The sequence below is a fragment of the Anopheles aquasalis genome, chromosome 2, assembly GCF_943734665.1.
Source record: "Anopheles aquasalis chromosome 2, idAnoAquaMG_Q_19, whole genome shotgun sequence".
NCBI classification, from domain to species: Eukaryota; Metazoa; Arthropoda; class Insecta; order Diptera; family Culicidae; genus Anopheles; species Anopheles aquasalis.
The window spans coordinates 81,983,147-82,003,146 of NC_064877.1; the positions used below are offsets into that span (position 1 = coordinate 81,983,147).

The 20,000-nt window shown below is 47.0% G+C and overlaps 2 protein-coding genes across 9 annotated transcripts in view; one reads left to right on the forward strand and one right to left on the reverse strand.

Moving 5' to 3' along the window:
- LOC126573422 (sodium/hydrogen exchanger 3) overlaps positions 1-11,075 on the forward strand; it is a 49,209-nt gene extending 38,134 nt beyond the window's left edge. For 4 of the 5 annotated variants that reach the window (XM_050233523.1, XM_050233527.1, XM_050233525.1 and 1 more), the window contains 2 exons: positions 1,146-1,485; positions 8,177-11,075. In XM_050233523.1, coding sequence (XP_050089480.1) covers positions 1,146-1,485; positions 8,177-8,528 — 692 coding nt within the window. In that variant the 3' untranslated portion in view covers positions 8,529-11,075. Of the gene's footprint in view, positions 1-1,145; positions 1,486-3,978; positions 6,373-8,176 lie in introns of those variants that run through there. The other variant, XM_050233528.1, reaches the window with a different exon arrangement.
- A 704-nt stretch (positions 11,076-11,779) lies between these two features.
- The window catches only part of LOC126573423 (intersectin-1), an 11,089-nt gene continuing 2,868 nt past the window's right edge, over positions 11,780-20,000 (reverse strand). For 3 of the 4 annotated variants that reach the window (XM_050233529.1, XM_050233531.1, XM_050233530.1), the window contains exons 3-14: positions 19,499-20,000; positions 18,990-19,411; positions 18,810-18,907; positions 18,550-18,725; positions 18,082-18,466; positions 17,825-17,998; positions 17,493-17,735; positions 17,181-17,410; positions 16,918-17,116; positions 16,423-16,842; positions 16,227-16,356; positions 15,570-16,144 (exon numbers count right to left, since the gene is read on the reverse strand). The exon at positions 19,499-20,000 is cut by the window's right edge and continues 278 nt beyond it. In XM_050233529.1, coding sequence (XP_050089486.1) covers positions 15,930-16,144; positions 16,227-16,356; positions 16,423-16,842; positions 16,918-17,116; positions 17,181-17,410; positions 17,493-17,735; positions 17,825-17,998; positions 18,082-18,466; positions 18,550-18,725; positions 18,810-18,907; positions 18,990-19,411; positions 19,499-20,000 — 3,194 coding nt within the window. In that variant the 3' untranslated portion in view covers positions 15,570-15,929. Of the gene's footprint in view, positions 15,400-15,569; positions 16,145-16,226; positions 16,357-16,422; positions 16,843-16,917; positions 17,117-17,180; positions 17,411-17,492; positions 17,736-17,824; positions 17,999-18,081; positions 18,467-18,549; positions 18,726-18,809; positions 18,908-18,989; positions 19,412-19,498 lie in introns of those variants that run through there. The other variant, XM_050233532.1, reaches the window with a different exon arrangement.

The window sequence follows — 20,000 nt, forward strand, 5'->3', positions numbered from 1 at the left end:
CGTCGCTTCCATTAACGGCTGGGGCTAGGGCTAGGGGCAATACCAGCCAGCATATCGTGTGTGCCGCATACATTGTTGTTGCCTTCTTCTTTGTTGCCGCTCCTCTATCGGCACGCCACCGTTGCCACATTGGTGCCATGAGTGTCGTCTAAGTGTACATACGTCGTGTGCATGATGAATGGATCGTATGCTCAGTGTAATGCTGCTGTCTCACGTCACGGCTGCCAAACGCCAAACACTTTCTCTCGCGCTCTCTCTCGCTCTCTCTCTATCTATCTCTCTGTTATGCCAATTCCATTCGTTTTTTCAATATAAGAAAAAAACCAATGCTTAAAATAATTCTCCGATCATCATAATTAACCACGGCCTGTTTGGTGGCCGTCCTTGCCATCATTTATGAACTTTTAGCTGCTTTTAGCCAACGCGATACTTGTCCAATGTCTGGGCATTGTATTTGCTAGAGAGTTTTCTAAATTTCAACTAGCCAACTTTTCAAATTAAAGACCCCCAGATGATTGTACTTTTCCCTTACTTTACGTTAGTTTCGAGCTTTAGTTTAGTAAAAATGTATCGACCGTACTTTAGTTTCATTTAATTTCTGCATCCGCGCGCATTTTTAGCTTGCACCTAACCGCATTTTTATCATCTTTCCGTGCCTTCCCCGTATGGTTTTTCTTTTTTCTTCTACTTCTTCTCTCTACACACGCCCGACTCACGAATGAAAACCGAATCCCGCTGAAACCTGCCCCGCGCAAAAAAAAATACATCAATTACAACTACAACCACACACGCCACCAACCAACCGACAAACAATATGTAAAAAAAAAACAAAACAAATGTCCTCGATCGATCTCCTGCCCACACCTTCTGCAACACCGGTTTGTGTTTCTGTATGCGTGTGTGTTCGTGTGTGGGTGCGTGCGTGCGTGCGTACGTGTGTGAATTTACTTTTCTTTCGCCGCGACATGATCATCCTTGATCATTGTTTTGTTGCATCCGTCGTTTAACCAAAAAAAAAAAACATCCTTTTGTGCTCGCACACTAACGCACACACTCCCACACCCTCACATTACACGGGTGTTTGTGTACGTGTCACATCATACACACATACACGCACACATGCGCGCGCGTGCTTGATCGAACAGGTGGCTTGACGCAACCTAAACAGGCTAAGTCCGTAATAGGTCTGTTCCGGCGCGAGAGTTCCGGTTCCGGTGGGGTGGTGATCGGCGGCGTGACGGACTCGGAGACGTCGACACCGATCGCGGCGACCACGCCGGTCGGGCGGGCGATGGCCGTCCCGAAGGACAAACGATCGGCCTCGATCGCCGGCTACATCACGCTCGACGGTGGCGATCCGGCCACGTCGCACCAGGTGGTGGATCCGCTCGGTATCAGCCGGGCCGTACCGCATGCCAACGCATTCCCAGTGACCGCCAGCCACCGGCGCAACAACCGCCGCGGATCGATGCTGGAGCTGAGCGGGTAAGTCCGAACCGCACATTCCATACGCCCTCCCTCCCTTCTTCCATCCACCATCGCGTGGATTGTGGAACCCCTTTTTCTGTCTTTTTCAGTCTCTTCAGTAAATTCGTCTTTTACCCCTTTTACCTCTTTGCGATGTTCCAGAATGGACCTTTACCTTCGAAAAAGAGGACTTTCTCTTTCCTTAAACGTATTTTTTTCTAAATTGCTATGCTAAAATTGGACACTCTACTGTGATAGCACAGCCTTCCGGATTGGTGAACAATTAATTTTGATTCCAAATTTTATGCTTCCTTTTTAACTTAAAAAAATAATCCACAAAAGAAAAACATTCTGGACAGAAACACTTTTACATAAACGAAACGTAAACTAAGCCTCCCATTGGCATCCAAGTGTGCTTGTCTGTCAGCGAACTAAGCCACGATCGCGCCGCATCACCCCAGCAGTCCTTAGCAACGGCGTATGGCGATGCTAGGCGATGGTGGGGGGTGATCGCGTTGTCGTATTCTATTCTCCCTAGGCCGAACCGTGTTCGTTACATGGGCATGAGCAAATGGGTAGATACGAGTATTATTAGAAGCCGCTTATCAGTCTTTCCAGTATATCTATTCGTCCGTTATTTTGTGTGTATGTGTGTGATCAATAGTTTAATAGTTCAATGTAGTAGATAGTGAATTTAACTATATATATCCTCTCGGTGGGTTTGTTTACTAAGCACAACATATAATATACACCTAAATATATGTTTAAACCGTTTAAACAACACACAACAACTATACCAACTAACCAACAGCATCTCTCACTCACTTACATACAAACATTGTTCTCGATCACGCGCCTAAAGAACGGTCAACCCCAACACTCGACTGCAATGGTAACAACTGCCAACATATACACATCGTAACAAAAAAAACCTACACTAACACTCCCAGGATCCCCATCCCTAGACTCATCCCAAAATTGAAATTCCCATTCTGAAGAGGAAAAAAATCCTTCTTCTCCTTCTCTCTACACCTCACTGGAAACACCATTCTCTCCTTCTAATGGTTTTTTCTGATTGATTTTGTTTTTTTTTTTTCTTTTGATTTTTCAAATCTGATCTGGATTTTTGTATCCATTTTGTGCACTTCGGTTTCCGCTTTTTACGAAGAGTTTTGTTTTTCGCGTAGAAATTACACCTCTCTCACTCTCTCTCTACCTTGTTGTACGCAACAGCAGATCGCTAGTAGGCCAAAAGAGAAAAAAACGGTCGAAAAAAAGCGAAACACCAGGCGCCTCCATCGTGTACCGATGATCGACGTAATCCGGCGAGTGCGTGTTGGCAACCGAAGAGACCCATTTAGACGATGATGAATAATGACGAGGAGTGATGTTCTGTTTACTCTATTACTATCTCTTCTTTCTTTCTTTCTTTCTTTCTTCTCGTTCTCCTCCCAATCCGGGCGGTGTGCCAGATAATGTGGCCTTAGCGAAGAGCTTTCAGCGGTAAATTGTTCCAACATTTCCAAATTTCTAACCGCGCGTGCGCTGACCTTCTTCTTAGCACGAGACACAGGTGGCTTTTCCAAACTGTATTCAGTCTCTTCACAGCAAACCTGCCCTGCTGCTTGCTACTGCTTTCTTGTGGGCGCGCTCCTCTATCACGCCGGGCAGCGACGATCACGCTGGAAACGCTCTAGTTAGTTGGCGATTGGTTTTCTTCCAATTAAAATTTTATGCCCTTTTATGTTTGTTCAGCAACATTAGTCTACACCTGTGTGTGCAAACGCAAACTAGCAGATGCATTTCTGATCTCACAATTCTTCTTTTTCTATTCCGCAACAATCCTCTGTGCTGTGGACTGCTTCTGGCAAGCGATCCGTTTGTGTAGTGGCTTCAGCCTCTGGTCTGCGTCTCTGCGAATGGCAGATTTTATGATTTCTTCCCCGCCAATTGTTCTAGCTGTTCCCCAATTTCCGAAACAAACAAAACCCATATCCGGCATCCATATCGCTTACTGTTGTTTAGCTGTCGTGCGCTCACTCCTCGCTTTGCTGCTTTCTGCGCGATTTTATTGGCATCCGTCGTTGTCCCTTTCTAGCACTTTGTCAAAATCCGGAACGAATATTACTGCACAGCAAAGCCACAGTCATTCGCTTTTTGGGTTTTTGAATTGACGAATTGTTTTTTTTTTGTCCGGAAAAAGAAGAGTGCTAGGCTGTATGAGGGATTATCCTTCGGGGTCCTGATACAGGAACAGTTTCACCAACACCACCACAACCACCACAACCACTGCCCAAAAAGCGCATAACTCACAACATAGATACTGTGCTTCAACACTAAAGCAAACACAGCCCTTCACATGCGATCAGCGCGATCCTTCTCGAGGCGGTCCGCGTGATCGCTCGACGGAGAAAAACAAAAAACGAAACCCACCGTCGAGTGTTGTACTCCGGCAAATACCGTACGTAATCCGTGATGTTTCCCAACCTCCCCGTCCCCCCTTTTCCGCAGACTTCTAGTGACTGGACGACGACCGAGCCGTTTCGCGCTGGAGCCCTTCCCTGCTCCGCCGCTCGAGGCTGACGACGAGAAGCCGGAGCAGTCGAAGTAGTAGCATTGCAAAACCGGGAGCACAGAACCTCCCTGGATGCTGCGCACACCTCATGCTTCATTCCTTCGCCGTGCCCTACAATCCACTTTTCCCTTACCTTACCTTTCCTTCCTTTGTGCTCATTTCGTGGTGAATGCATGCAAACTCGAGCCAAAACCGGCCGATAACGACGACAGCGACCGTCAATCCGAGCTTCTTCTTCATCATCTTCTACTGACTGACTGGGACCCGTCTGTTCATCCTTTCGATCCTGCTTCGTACCCTTTGGGAGGGGTACCCGCCTATCAGCAGAACCTTGGCGCGAGCCCTGGGTGCGGTGCGGTGCATGTTTGCATGTAGTTAGTTGTTATATCCTTTACCGTTAGTGTAAGCGAAGCTTAACCCAACTCCTTCTTAACCTTAATCTCCTGTAACCCGTTGCCCGTAGTTGCTAACTTTGTTGATAGGTTCGTAGAAAGCGTTGAGCGATCAATCAATCAATCAATGCGTTGCAAAGCGAGACAAGGTAGGTCCGTGCGGTGTAGTGATAGTGTTTAGACTGGTAAGCCGGAGAAAACAACCTCCCAAAACACCCAATAAGTAGCTAGTTCTTCGTGTGGAAGAGGGAAAAGGCTCTAGCTCTAGCTTCAATTGTCTTTCTTAGAAGTTCCCTAGTCACATTTTAATCAATTTCCACATAATATCCAGTATACTGGTACCACTTTTATCTCTACAAACACATACACACCAACACACTTTACACTTTATGCAACGATGTTTCGTATCGTGAAATCGTGCAACCTCGTGTAGATACGACCAGGCATCAGCCATGCGATGCAGCATCATCAGCAGCATTAACGGCAGGAGCAACAAGCCTGGCTTGGCTTTTTCTACTCCTTGCTTTCCAATAATCTATCACTCGCGCTCTCTTTCTCTTTCTATCTCTTTATCGCTCTATCTCTCTTTCTCTTTTCCCTCACAAACAGGTACAATACGACCGATTTTGACTTTACCCTTGTGTCCCATCGTCGCTTGTCGATGAAATGCTGGTATTTAACGCTGGGCGATCAGCCCTTTTTCTACTCCCTTTCTCTCTCTCTTTCTCGCTCTCTCTCTCTCTCTCTCTCTCTCTCTCTCTCTCTGTATCTCTATCAATCTCTTGCTCTTTCACTTTGTTCGTTTTGAAGCCCGTTATTACCGATCGTTAGACTATTTAGAGCATTCCATTCCATTACTTTCTCACTACTCTACTCCAACAACAAACCCCTCAACCAACCAACCAACCAACCATTCAATGCAATGCAAATGTTACATCAATGCTAAAGGGTCGCTCGAGCGCTCTCTGGGCGCATAACCCTTAAACACCACCCACCCCCAAAAGATCAGTAGCTCATCGTGATTAACAATAATACGATAATGCAATAGCTCTTCTGGAATGCTGGTGCTCGTTCTATAGTCGCATCTTTACTTCGTTTTCTGGCATCACATCACGATCGAGCTAGTTTTGCTAGATATAGGATAGAAGCATTCACTGTCACAGTCTGGCCGGACAGACATTTCCATTCCAATCTGCAATTAAATTGTCATTCCTCTTTATCGATCTGTTGGAAATTCGAAATTCCCTCCCTAAAAACTCAACACCTTGCTGATGAAAGAGCTGCCACAATTGCCGCTTTTGCGCTGCTCCGCTGGTGGTTCTTCCATCTCTTCCATCGATGCAACAACGAAATTGGTCGACAGACACGCACACACTACACTACACTACTACACAGAGCTAGAGTGCTGCTTTCACATTTGCCAGTCCTAGTCCCAGATCCGCCCGTCATTCTCGATTGTCTTGCATGCTGCATGCTGCTACTGCTCGCTCGCTTTCCTCCGGTCGATCCGGTCGTACCAAGCAAGAGATAGGCTAGTCCGTACTTGTTAGCTAGCAAACGGCCCTAGTGCATAAGCGTGTGTTTTGAACTGCTGTAGTGTTGTTAGTGGTTGTAGATTGTAGCGTAATAAGTAGCCGTTCAAACTGGTATGCTCGCGGTGGACAAAATCGAGGCGCACAAAGCACCCAACCCTCCCGAAAACGACCGGAGTGGTAGCCCTTCGGCGCTGGGGCCCCTGGATTGGCGGGATGTCTGGCGTGGGTGCGAGTCTCTGTGTGTGGGTCGGTGTGGGCGCGTGTATAGAGTGTTCGTGCGGATTGTAGTGAGGCGCGAGGTTCAGTAATGGCCCAACCAGTAGTGTAGGCGGCATCCAGCAAAGATTCCAATCCGCTTTCATCAGCAAAAGATCGTTAAATATACCTATCCTCCTATATACAACTCTCGCTTTCTGTTGAACTCGTTGAACTGAAACGAAACGAAAGAAAAGAGACAAAAAAATCCGGCACCGGCAAAGGGAAGTGGACAGAGCCCTTAGCCAAAGCAGCCAAATATTCGTTCGTTGTTCTGCTGTCATATCGTTTGCTTTCTGTCCTTTTTCAACGCGTTGCTATAGCATTGCTGTATCCATTCCACTACATTACACGAACACTCTCTCCACCAAAAAAAGAAAAAAAAAACAAACAACCGATCACACACACTTGCTGTAAAGAGCTTACACCCGCACAAGAATTGGTGCACTTGTTCATTGCCAATCGAACATCTTAGCATTAGTTGTTTTGCTTGATAGTAGTTTATTAGCTAGATGTTTTTTTTTATGTTGTGAAGCGTGTTGATGCACTGTTAAGTGATGTGATTAGTTTGTTTTGTTGTGAACGTACCATCCGATGTTCGTAGATCAGAGTAAAAGAAACGGAAAATTCGTTTGAAAATATGAAACACCAGGCGTCTCCATTACACAACATTCAACACAATCTTTTGAATTTCTCCTTTTCTAATTTGTTTTTCTTTTTTCTGTAAAAAATTTAGTGTGTTCGATTCGATTTAAATAATCAATTTGATTTAAATAAGATGAAAATACCCACATAGATACAGTATAATCTAGGAAGATTAGAAAAACCTACGAGACTTGACTGAAAATATTGACAGTATTTGGTTATCTTGAGCAAAACTCATGTAAAACTTTTAAATTGTGGTGGCTTTTAAACTAGTGAATTGTGGCTTTTAAACTAGTGAACATAGGTTAGAATGTATAATGAAAAGTAGAAAATAGTAACCTAATGGTAGAGTAACTAGTAAAAAGCTAACCAACACGATGGTGAAACAACCATCAGGCGATCCCATTACACGCCATTAAAACCATTCAACCATAACGCCAACTGACACTACCAGCGCCCTCATTCCACTCACTTGGGTAATTCCTCCTCATTAGCGTGCATTCTTGGTTGATTCCGGACATCCGGTCACTCCCATTTGGGCCCTTTCTCCAGCTCTGTCTAGCGCCATTGCCATGTGTTCGTGTTGTTGCTATGCGTACAGTGTTGTATCGTTGAAAAAAAAAGACGCTGCTCCATGCTGCTTGCCTTCTAGCTCATCGTATCGTTGCGATCGTATAGCTCGATCGAATAGTTCCAGTGGTCGCGTCCGGTGTGGCGTGATCATCGGCATTGTCTTCCAGCATTGTTACGGCGGACTTGACCATCCCAGTAGCGAGCAAGACGGTGTGCACGCTAGTCGCTTCTTCGTTTCTAGTTTGCTAGTCCTTTCGTTCGCTCCTCCGTTCCGTTCACGTTCACTTTGATATGTTTCGCTCGGTTAGCGCTGGGAAGATGCACATCAACGCCTGCAGCCGATCACTGTATCCAGCAATCATCATAGCAGCCCAATCCCCCATCTTTCCAGTAGCTGTAGTAGGCCCGGATACCACTGTCACACTCTGGTCTCTTGCAACACACACCGGCACCGACCATCACCGCTATCGTAGTTGCCATTGAAAGCAAATGTGTTGTGCAAAGAAGAAAAAGAAAAAAAAGCATTGCCAGTGTGTCATATTGGTTTTTTGTTTCTCTCTTTCTCTGTTTCTTCTTTCCCTTTTTCTTGTGCCGTCTCCGATCCCAATCCCACTTTTTTCCCCCCTTTTGCTCCATTCCCCGTCCATTTCGCGATTCCCCTTTGTTCCGATTCCATTGCAACAACAACAACAACTCCGGACCACGGAAACATCAAACACCACGTTACATCACAGCGAGGCAATCCCAGAAGAGAACTACACCAAATCCCTGCCCGCCGACCGAGACAAGTACGGAGCGCGCCGAGGACCAGCTTTAATCAAGGCGTCCTCCACCAACACGCCCAAATCGGCCACCAACCGGCGCTCGAACCCGCAAACAACGGCCCTCCTATCGGCCAGCACAACCGACGAGGACGACGACGACGACGATGATGATGCTCGTGGTGGATCGACGACCAAGGGTACGAGGCGCCGGTTAAACGGTGGCACCAAGGATGACCGTGATCATGACGATGATGATGACGACGATGATGATGATGATGATGACGAGGATGAGGATTGTGCTGACGAGCAGCATCCCATTTGAGAAATATTCATCTAGGATAGTGTCGCCATTCAACCGAACATCACCATGCTGCTAGTGCTGTTGCCATGGGCAACCCAGCGGTTGTGCACTGGCCACCTTTGCCACGGAAAGACAGACGATCCTTGTGGCGAGGATGTAGCTCCTGCTGGCCAGCAGATTTGCCGCAGCAGCAGCAGCAGCGGAACGATGAACGAAACAGCGAAATGCCGTTAAGCGAAGCACGAACACGATGGAAGAGCTCCACTACACTGCGTTTGCGTGCGTGTTACGTTCCATTTCGTTCCCCTTTCAGTGCATTAGTGCACGGGCGTACCATTGCACAAAGTATTCCAAAACATTCCGTTAGAGCGTAAGTAGGGAAAGATGGGCTTTTTTACGTTTAAAATGACGATTGCGGTACCCCTTCCCCCCGTACCGGTGCGGTGCACACAACTTGGCGGCACACAGTACATTACTTCTTAGTTGTGTTAATGCAAAAGAAAAGGGCCAGCCAGCTGGCAGTTCTAGGTGATTAGTTTGAATTCGTGGGTGCGATTAGTATAATTTACTGGCAAAATTTGCCACACCAGCCCCCAGCCTCAGTCTTAAAGCACAAGCGGCAACGCACAAGGCAACGGGCACTTAGTTAACTTGTTCGCATAAAGTGTACACATCAGAGGGCTCTTCCTCGGTGGCCCGAGAAAACGGGCACGGCACAACTAGCACACGGCGCTATCCTAAGAAACATGATGCATCCCTGCACAGGAGACGGAGAGAGGACGGTCACGAGCTTCAGATAGTGGGTAGACTAGCTGGCGGGCGAACGAACATACACAAGCCAGAAGTTGTGGCAGCAATGAGGACCCGCAGGATTTTAGCAGAAACATATTAAACCCTTAGACGGACTGCATGCAATCGATTGGATTGGGTCTTGTTTTTTTTTTTTTTTAATCAATCCTCTTCGGGGGGATTTCTAAGGGGTCATATGTAGGCCTGTTTGGTGTTTTCCGTTGTTGCAGCTACCACTACCACTTCATTTTCCCGAGAAGTAGATGGTAGAAGAGATGTGGCTTAGATGAGTGTCCTTGGAAACCGTCGATCGTTTTATATAAAAAAAAAACACCACAGGTTTAGTAGGCCCTGCATATGAGTGCGACGTGCACGGATCATCACTTTTCGTTGCCTCCTAGACCCGTTACCTAGACCATAAAGCGGTATTATTTCTTAACAGTATCGAGGTGCCGGTGGCCGGTTTAAATAGAGGGAAGCGCTCGTTACCATTAGCAAGAGAGCGACTAGCGCGCCAAGTGAAGTAAGATACGGAATTTATTAAGTTGTAAGTAATTTTGTTCCTGTATTCTCCCCCTCCCTCCCTTAATTCTCTATATTTTGTGCATCATCTGCACATCCACAAATAACCGATTCCAGTTTGTAGAAAATGTGTTAAAAATGTTTCAATAAATTTGTGTTACACATCCCCGGATACAAAAAGGAATAATCCACACAAATCCTCGTTTTGCGTTTGCTCTCGTTTAGTTGACGCTTTACCAGATAGTTTTCCCCTCTTCTTACGTTATTATTCTGCTATGCTTTAACCACTTCATACAGACCCGACTAATGAGCTTTAAGTATTACTAAACTAGTAGCGCAGGCGATGGCGATGGTGCTCAAAGGGGGCTCTCCCACTTCGCCGGTTACGAACTAGTGAAAAATAAAAATTAAATTTAAAACCTCCCAAAAAGGTAGGTTGCTAAATGAGGTTGCGTTTATTGTTGACTTAAAGTAAAATCTAATCTAAACGCCAACGACGAACGAGTTCGATGGACCAGATAGGGAGCCAACTCTCTACTAGCAGAAGCGGCTGCGCACTGAAGAAGTCAGTTTTACGACGAGTTATCCTAGCGCACGCACAACTGGCCCGTAGCAAACGCAAACGTTAATCTTCTTACCAAACCCCGTTTCCTTCTACCCAAAAAAGGATACCCCCACTCCCGCCCACCAGTAGGTCACAAGTAAATTGCTAAAATAATGTTAGTCGATCGACATGGCTGGCGGTGGTGTGATCGATAGTTGGTGCTACTAAACATGGAGGCGAGGAGAGAAGAAGATGAACGGGCGGCGAGAATCGTTTAACAATGACACGGAGTGTGTAGGTGAGAACCGAGTAAAGGTACGTGCTCCCAAAGCAGAAGTATTGTAAAATGTACAGATGATTTTATCGTCGAGCGCTCCTAAAACTGAACTGAAACGATAGGGCAAAAACACACTGAAAAGAAAGCGATGCAACGTGCAAGATACAATAGCGGTACAAGGTACAGTACAATAGAGAGAAAGAGAGGGAATAAAAAGAAAGAAAGAGAATGGTTATGGTTACTGCTGCTTTCGAAACACCAGCAACACTAGAGCGAGAGATAATAAAACATGTTTAATAGGTTAAGGTACAGTTGAAGAAGCAGAGATAGTGAAATCCTCTGTCCCTCCGTCGACGAATCGTGACCCGGGTCCGATAAGTAAGAGGATGAGAATGGCGTTTTCCCGTTTTTTCCCATCCGTAGGCAGACCATGGGGATGGGGGGGGGGGGGGAGGGGTGAGGCGCGAAAAGTGCAAAGTGATTACGGTTACCCGATGAGGTCTATGGAACGTTGGAAAACCGTTTGGAAAATGAACGTAACGAAACATAACACATACGAGAAGCTTTAACGACTCGTAGCAAAACTGGAAACTTTATGGATCAAGATTAGAGTATAAATGGAATATAGTACTGACGATAAAGAACGATAGAAACTAAAGACGAGAAATGATGTGACAAAAGTGAACTGGTAATCGAAGGGTCGGAAGCGGGAAGGAAGTAACAAACAAATAAAAGAAGCCCCACAAAAACCGAATGTTGTAAAACAGTTTAACAAAACGGGTGTATCTCTGATATAATTTAATATCCGAAAAGCCGACAACCGGTCCAGAAGGCGCTGAAAGAATGGCGAAAATCACAAACAACCATGTCAGGTAGATCATGGAATCTTAGTAGCCGTTGGGTGGGCCTACTACGCCATCCAAGTTGATTATTTATACCCCCCCCCCCTCTCTCTCTCTCTCTCTCTCTCTCTCTCTCTCTCTCTCTCCCTCTCTCGTTGTACAACGTTGTCTTTCTTTACTTACCCATCAAAACGTGCGTGGCAGACATCATGAAACGTTCTCAAAATAATTATGCAGCAAATTATACCGGAAACAAGAAGATACCATATCGTTCAATTTGCAACTCTAACTCGCACCGTTTTTGGGTTGGATTTATTAATGCTTGCATTTTCCTGCTGCTCCTCTCTTGTGCTCCTCCCCGCACCCGTCCCATACAGCCCTAGAGTAGCGCAGGGTTGATAGACCAGCAGCAGCCGTCGACGATGCGCTTTCTCCTTCCCTTATCCCTATGATGCACACTCGCGCGTTTCGCCTGCTGTGGTAGGTGGTGGTGAGGGCGGTCTCTATGGTAATTCTCACGCTCTCGCATGTTATTGCCACAGCAGCTGAGCAGCATGATTGCCAATGGTGGTAGCTACGGATGGCTTTTTGCATGGCATCCTGTACTTCCGACTCTCTCTTTTGCTTGCGCGTCGTCGTCCATATTCTTGTTACTCAGCTTCTGCTGGTGCTAGCTGGTGCGAGCATGAAACGAGTATGATTAGACGATAAATGATGCTGCCTTGTAGCCAGTACCGTTCCGCATTGTAACTCTGCCCGCAACATACACTTTTTTCACATTCAATACATACGTACATACACGGTGATGGGTGTGGATTGATTGATCGATAAACTTATTAATGATAGTAATGTTGCTTTTGTATTCTTTACCGGTGTACCTGTTTCTGATCATTTGCTTGTCACGTTTCTATCTTATTGTAGCAGTTTTCATTGATGAGTGGCTTTGTCAGCTTTATGCTGTGTCCTTTGCGTTCGCGTTAACTTCCAGCAGCAACGAGCATCAGGCTAGTGCGTGCTTAGGTTCGCGCGTGTTACTAACAAGTTACATTATCTTTGTTTTCGTTTGTATCGTTTTTAAATACGGAGTTGCTATGCATTCTTAGCGAATGGTGAAAGGAATCTGTCCCATCATAATGCTTGTGGTATCTATATAGTTACACGTTTTGGTTGAGTTTCTGGATTTCACTCGAGCCTGCAGCAGGATGCCATGGAGTATTGTAACATCGATACACCATGTTACGAATCAAAACCTTCCCAGAAAGACACACAAGCACACGCAGTTATATGAGAGAAGTGAGAGAAAACGTTCACATTATTTCATTTTAAGTTTATACATTTCATGGTGCACCTTGAACTGGAAGCGAGCAAAAGTGAACGTCTCTCTCTCTCTTTTTTCGACCGCTCTGTACTGTGTCTGACAATGGAGGAGGGAGCTTGTGCAGCTTTTGGGACAGCAGTGAAAACATCGAGCATTTGCGGTCGGTATTACGGACTGCACTGGGAACGATAGCCATGGCCTACATGGTGTAATTCGGGGGTTAGTTAGAAACTGTACAACAAACAGATGAACAGGAGAGATGATATGAGGAGCCAGTGCAAAGGGGGGAATAATGGAAATCCGGGCGGCTCAGTTCAGTTCCAGTGTTCAGTGTGAGTGCATGATGATCTCCTGCCAGCTCCAGTAGCAACTAGCACAATTTACACAAACGGAATAGAAGCAAGGGGAATAGCGTCCACCAACAGGACAGACCAACAAGCAAGCACAACTCACCGTCGGTTACTGCGATGGCAGCGGTACGGGGAAAGTGAGATTTTGGCGATCGCTAGGCCTACCTTGTCGATCTAGTGTTTCCAATCCTCAACACGGGCGCCATTGCCACTGTCCGGCTATGCTATGACTCTACTACACTAAATTGATTTAACTCTTGCAATAGCATAATATAAATAACACTTTCAGAAGAAATAACCATGTGTTTTTTTTTGTTTTGCTCTTGTTGGTTTGTTATACAGAGAGATTTTTCGGGGTGGAGCAGAAGGAATTAGCGATTGCATAGGGAACCCATGCTTTGGAGAGTAAGTGCTATGTAATGTATAGGGGGCACGTAATTATATCTAATTATTTATGTCTTTCACATATGTATATATATGCATAGGTATTTATAACTATATATATAGACCATTCTTTTCCTTTGCTATGTTATGATTTGAATTTAACCTTTTGATCCAACATAAACTTACCTCCAACGTATGAGGAATCGCAAGCTAAACCAAGGAATAACGTTCTCTAGCTCCTTACAAAAAACTGATCATTCATACAATCATTAACTAAAGCTTTAGTTCCTGTGTCTGCTAACTGCTAACAACCTAATGCCAACTCATAAAACGGAGTTTTAACTAAATTAAATTACAATTGTTACGTTTACACAGTCTGTGTTATGCGCTATTGCGGTGAACTGATCATCAATCGATCATCGGAATCTGGTTTAGCCTGATTTGAATCCTTCGACCATCGGGTAGGTGTGCGGTGAAGATTCGGCTTCCAACTATTTCTCCCCATTCTCCTCAGCCGGATTGACTCTTGTGTTTTTATATATGTGTATATAGTATAATTACAATCTCGTACAATCATAAGAATCAACACCATATCCGTGCCAGGAAGTGGCACCAAGATTGAGAACAACAAAGCTGCAATGGAACCATCGAGAGACGCGCAATCTAGCATGCAACGGGTTGTGTCCGATGTTGAGAAGTTTGGCTCGTTGCGAAACTGGCAGTACCGGACAGAAGGAGTAAGTACGGCTAAGATATATGCGTGTAAAGCATCACCTAGTGCTAATGCGATGCATCGCTGCATGCTGCATATGGGGTCTATAAACACGGTTCATAACGGGGAAGTTGGAACTTAACAGGCATACGTCTATACTTTAACAGAATCAATCAACAACCGATAGATAGAGGAGCGAATTAATCGATTAATGCATGAGTATCCCGCCGGGTACCGTCAATGGTTTCATCAGTAGGTGTATCTACAACTTAGCGCGATTATACTACGTCAAGCGAAATACTGATAGCCACACCTCGAGCCGTCGGACTCGAGCCGATGCTGGCAATGAACATTTTAACATTTAAAAAGTTAATAACACGGCCACAGGATGACGGCGTAGTTGCGTCGCTGGAATGATTGTAAAAGTAAACAGAGCACTGCACCAGTGGACAGTACCCGCAATTTGCTACTCCATCCTCCAAACCAATCTAACGCTATGTTTGATATCTTCATCTTTGATCTTTGACGCATCGATCGCGTCCTTCCCTACCCTGATCATAGATCCCTCATTTCGGCCACTCATTCAACTGATCTCGCCCGCGCCTTCAGCCAGTCTGGTTTAGTTAGATTGATAGCCACACAGGCCACCTCTGGGGTGTGCTCTTTGCTGATGATGATGATGTTGGTGATAATGATGATGGTGTGCCTTTGGGAGTATGCAACATATATATCACATCTACAACTGATCCACAAAGGGGGAAGGAGGGGAGCAGCTCCTTGAATACACTACCGGCCCTACTCCTGACAACGATAAGTTCCTCCTCCTACTCCTCCTCCTCCGCCACTACCTCCTCTAGCAGCTGCCAGCAACCGTGCTAGTAACAGCTGATGATTATTGTTGTTTTGATTAATATCAGTAGTATTATCGTTAGTCGTAGTGTTGCCATTATCATTGCATGTGTTATCATTAGTTTTTAACTTATCGAAGCTTTTATTGTTGTGTTGTTTATTGTTGTGGTTGCTGCGGTTGCTGTTGTTGTTGTGTATGTCGGTTTCCCGCGAGACTGCGCCGTCGTCTGCGAAGTCGAACCGCTCGCTATCGTACTGGGCTTTGGTGTATGTTGCTAAAAGCCCTGCTGCCCGTTATACGTTACCTGCAAACACACGCAGTACAAAACAGATAAAGATATGCGTTATGCGCACGTTATGTTCATTACCAGTCCAGAAGAAGAGAAAAGCTGACACTAACAAACGGAGTCAAATAAAACGACAACTTTCTTTCGGGGAAAATTAAATAAAGAAAAATAAAGAAGCCTATTTACAATACGGATAAAGTGTAGCATCTTCACTGATAAATAGCGATACATAAATAAAGCTCCAGGCCTCTATTGACAGATTCAGTTCAGTGTTGAACGATACAGAGCTATGGTCGTTCTGGAATTAGCTAATAGTACTACAAACATTCTAGCATACAATCTCTTTATCGAAAGGGCCGTATCCTGGCAATATTAACATTGTTAGGCATAATATGCTTCCATTGAACTGCCCTCCCGCTATTGAGTGGCAACAAAACGGACAGCAGAATAACAAAATGAAATGAAATCGCATTGGAACGTAATGAATGATTAACATATCAGAAAGTGAAAGAAGAGCTACGAAGAGAGACGCTACATGTACGCTATTGCTAGCTAGTGCGGCTGCTGGTACTGGCTTTGTCGTGCTTACCGGACGATACGAACGGGCCGACGTAATTACTCGGGAACAGACCGGTGGTACCGTTCAGCTCTCCGCGCCACCATTCCGGTTCATCCCGGCCGAGCACGCTAATGATGTCGTCCTTGTCGAAGGAAAGTTCATCGTCGTTCAGTGCTTTGTACGGGTAAAGGGCGATCACTTTATCTACAAACGGGATGAAGAAAATCATTAGACTTTCGCCGCTCTTTAGACGAAGAGTTTTTTTGGTTGCGTTGACGTTGCTTACCGAGAATGGTTTCCGTCAGTTCCACTTTACTTGCCGATACGGGTGTGTTACGGCCACTGTTACGGCCACCCTGCAGTACCTTGACGTAAGTTGCGGGGAACCAACCAATCTGGCGACGTCGTCCCTTTGCCTGTAACGATAGCAACGCGGTTAGTGGCGACCAACTATGCATCGCATCGCCCACCACGCTACCTACCTGCAGCTCACCCTCCCACCAACCGGAATCGGTTTTCTTTCGGATCATTATCAGCTGACCCCGCTGAAGGGACAGCTGCTCGGAGCTGGTCGCTTCGTACGGTGCGATTACCTGCGCGACCTCACCCTTCCGTCGTAGGCTTGGCGTAGCGGATGTCATCGACATCGAAGAGTAGCGAATGTTATCCTCATTGGCGACCGGTGCCTGCGGTGGTTGAGTGTTGATTTGTGACACTTCCGAGTCTGCCTCTGCCTGATTGCGTGCATCTTCGGCATCCTGAGTATTGCCGGTGGTTGACTGCTTCCGTTTCGCTTCCTGCTCATACGTTGCTTGTTGTTGTTGTTGCCGTTGCAATGCTTCAATCTCATTATTCTGTTCCGGTATCTGCTCCTGTGCGGGTTGGTTGCCATTGGTCACCTCCTAAAAGAGCAACAAGCGAGTATCAGCAGTGACACCAAACCATATTGGCCTCCCTGGGCAAGCATTGATACTTACTGTTCCTCCAGCATCATGCTTTGTCACGTAGTTCGAAGGAAAGATGCCCGTACGGTTACCAATCGTGCCCGTCCACCAGTCGCCCTCCTTCTTCGATACAGCAATCGTTTCACCGGCATCAAACACCAGGTCGCCCGATTCCGCCGATTGGTAGGCATAACAGGCCACGTAATATTCAACATCTCCGTTACAGGTTGCTCTGCAAATCGAAATACGTGTTATCATAGTTTCCCTGCATGTACCGACCCTCCCTTGTCACTTACTCGGCTGTCGTGTCGTTTGCGGCAGTGTACTCGGTGGCAGATTCTGGTACGGTTGTAGCGGCATAGTCTTCAGTAGGTGCAGTGCTACCGTACGCTATCGTCTCGGGAACCGCTTCCACAACGTTCAGATTGCTATCGACCTTTTCGACATACGTTTCCGGGAACCAGCCAGTGTGGCCGTCGATTTCACCAGCCAACCAACCTGGTTCGGCATTTTGTTCCAGTGGTACCTAAACCCATCGGAAACAGCCAATACAGGATGAGCGAAGCGATTTCAACGAATGTAAGGGTAAATAGTCTCAAAACACCTACCATCACAATGTCACCCGGTTGGAAGGATATTTCATCACCATTTCGTGCGCTAAACTCGTAGATTGCACGGTACTTAACGTAGCCCGGCGGTGTTGGCAAATTGTCCGCCGGAATCGATGCGCGCGCGAGCGGCTCGTTCGTGGCAGCGATCGCTGTAGTATCCGCCGTCGCCCACGAACTCCCCGTATCCCATGTGCTGGTGCTGTACGATTCATTTTTACGATTGTTCTTCATTTCAAGAATCTATCGCAAGCACGAACAAACGAACAGAAAAAAAATTAGTAAATAATGGCCTTGGATTTCTGGTTCCCGCATTCGCCTTCTCTCTTTACCTGAATCCTTTGCATATCGTATTCGCCGTACAGTTTCTCGCACGAATCGATCAGTCCGGTCAGCTGGGCCTTCAGTTCGGTTAGCTGTTCCCGGTTTAGGTTAATGTCGGTCGATTTATTTTCGATTTGCTGCTTCGTGTTTTCCAGCTTATCCTTTAGCTGCTGTATAACAATCTGGAAAGATAGAAATTGCGCCATATTTAAGCAATACGTTTCTCCATGGCACCGACCGCGAACACACGCCCGTGCCATGCTACCTGTTTGTTGGTGAACTGCAGCTGGCTCTCCGTTTCGCCCGTCTTATTCTTCGCGTCGAGCTTCGCCTTCTCCTGGCTTAGCTGTACCAGCCGTTGGTTTTGATCCTTAACCTGCGACTTCAGCTGAGCCATTTCGGCCATCTGTGAGTCGCGCGTCGCACGCATTCCATCGATCGTGGTCTTGACGGTCGTAACGCCGACGCGCGTGTCGCAGATTTTTTGCGAAATCTCCTTAATGCGCTCATTGAACGTGCTCAGCTCGACACTTAGCGATTGGTTTTGTGCCTTCAGCTTCAGCACGTTCTCCTGTTCGCGCTGGCGGTGCTGCTGCATTTCGGAGATTTTCTGTGCCTCCCATTCCTGTTGCCGTTGCTTTTCAAGTTCTCTGTGGGGAGGGTGTGCCAAACGAAAAAAAAAAAAAAAATACCATTAGAGGATGGACAAAGGGGTCGCCGATCGCTTGCTTACTTGCGCGCCAGTTCTTTCTTTTCCAGCTCACGCTTACGCTGCTCTTCCCGCTCCTGCTCTAACTCTCGCTGACGCTGCAGCTCCTTCTCGTGTTCCTGCTGTTTCTTCAGTTCGGCCTCCAACTTGGCTTTGCGTATTTTTTCCTGCTCCTCACGCTCCTTACGCTCGCGTTCTTCCTGTAGAGACAATAGGCATTCACCCGAACGCCGTTAGTCAAGCGTACACTAGCGGGGTGCACCGGGGATGAGCGTTCAGGTTACCTGTTCCTTCTTCTGGATGTCCATCAAAGCCTTCCGTCGTCGTTCGAGTTCCGCCTGCCCCTTGTCGAAGTTCTCTTTGCGCTTGTCTTCAAAGGAAGCTGCAACATACGGGAAGATGCGGAAACACGGGTGTAACAACATTCCAGGAGGAACAGCAGGACAATAGGAATCGCAACTTACACATCGGTAAACCAGATAGTGGATCCAGCTCGACCCCTGCTGCGTGCGCCGCTGTGCCACCACCCTGGGACGAAACAGAACCGTGCCGGGAACCAACGAGCGAACCGTGGCGTGAAGTCGGTTTCCGGAACGATGGTGGCACCAGATCCGGCGGTAAAGTGGCCGGTATCTTTTCACCGGCCGCCGCTAGGTCACATAGGTACATCGCGAGCACAAACTCTTCGCAACCCAGCCGCCCGTCCGTGTCCATGTCGGCCAGGGCCCAGATCTGGGCGAGTGTGGCCTGTGGCAGCTTCGTTTGTACCATAATATTGCGCGCCTGCGGTCCGGTCAGATAGCCGCTTCGGTTGCGGTCGGTTGTGTTGAATAGCTGAGTGTACTTGAGTTTTGCTGGGCCCTTGATAGCCCACTCCACTTGTCCACTGGTGAGCCGGGCGAAGAAAGGAGAATCATTAGTTTACGGTGCTTGCATCGGTCGGGGTCATATGGGAGCAGAGAGAGAGACTTACGGTGAGTCGATGGATGGCGCTCGCTCACTGATGGACATCGAGCGTGCAGGTGTACCACCTCCAGAAGGTGGGGTCGGTGGAGCCGGAACGACAGCGGCCGGAACAACCGGTGGTACCATTCCGGCAATCAACGGTTGCGATACACCGATCGGATCAATCAATGGCTTTACAATGCCGACACTAGCACCTCCAGCGACTGCAGGGCCAGAAAGGAGGCCTCCGATGAGTGGTTGTTGTGACATGACCCCCGGAGGAACAGCAACAGGAGCAGCCGCAGCAGGCATCATCGGTAGGCCAGCGCCCATCAGCTGTGGTTGTACCCCACCCAGCGGTATCAAAGGTGGTGCGCCACCGGTGGCAATCAGTGGTTGCGGTGGAATGGCTGGTTTCGGTGGTGGGACGCCGCCAGAAAGGAGGCCGACTGCTGGTGCTGCCGCAACACCACCCAGCCCGTGAGTGTTCATAAGCGGAGGAACAATAGCATGCGGTACGATTCCGGGAG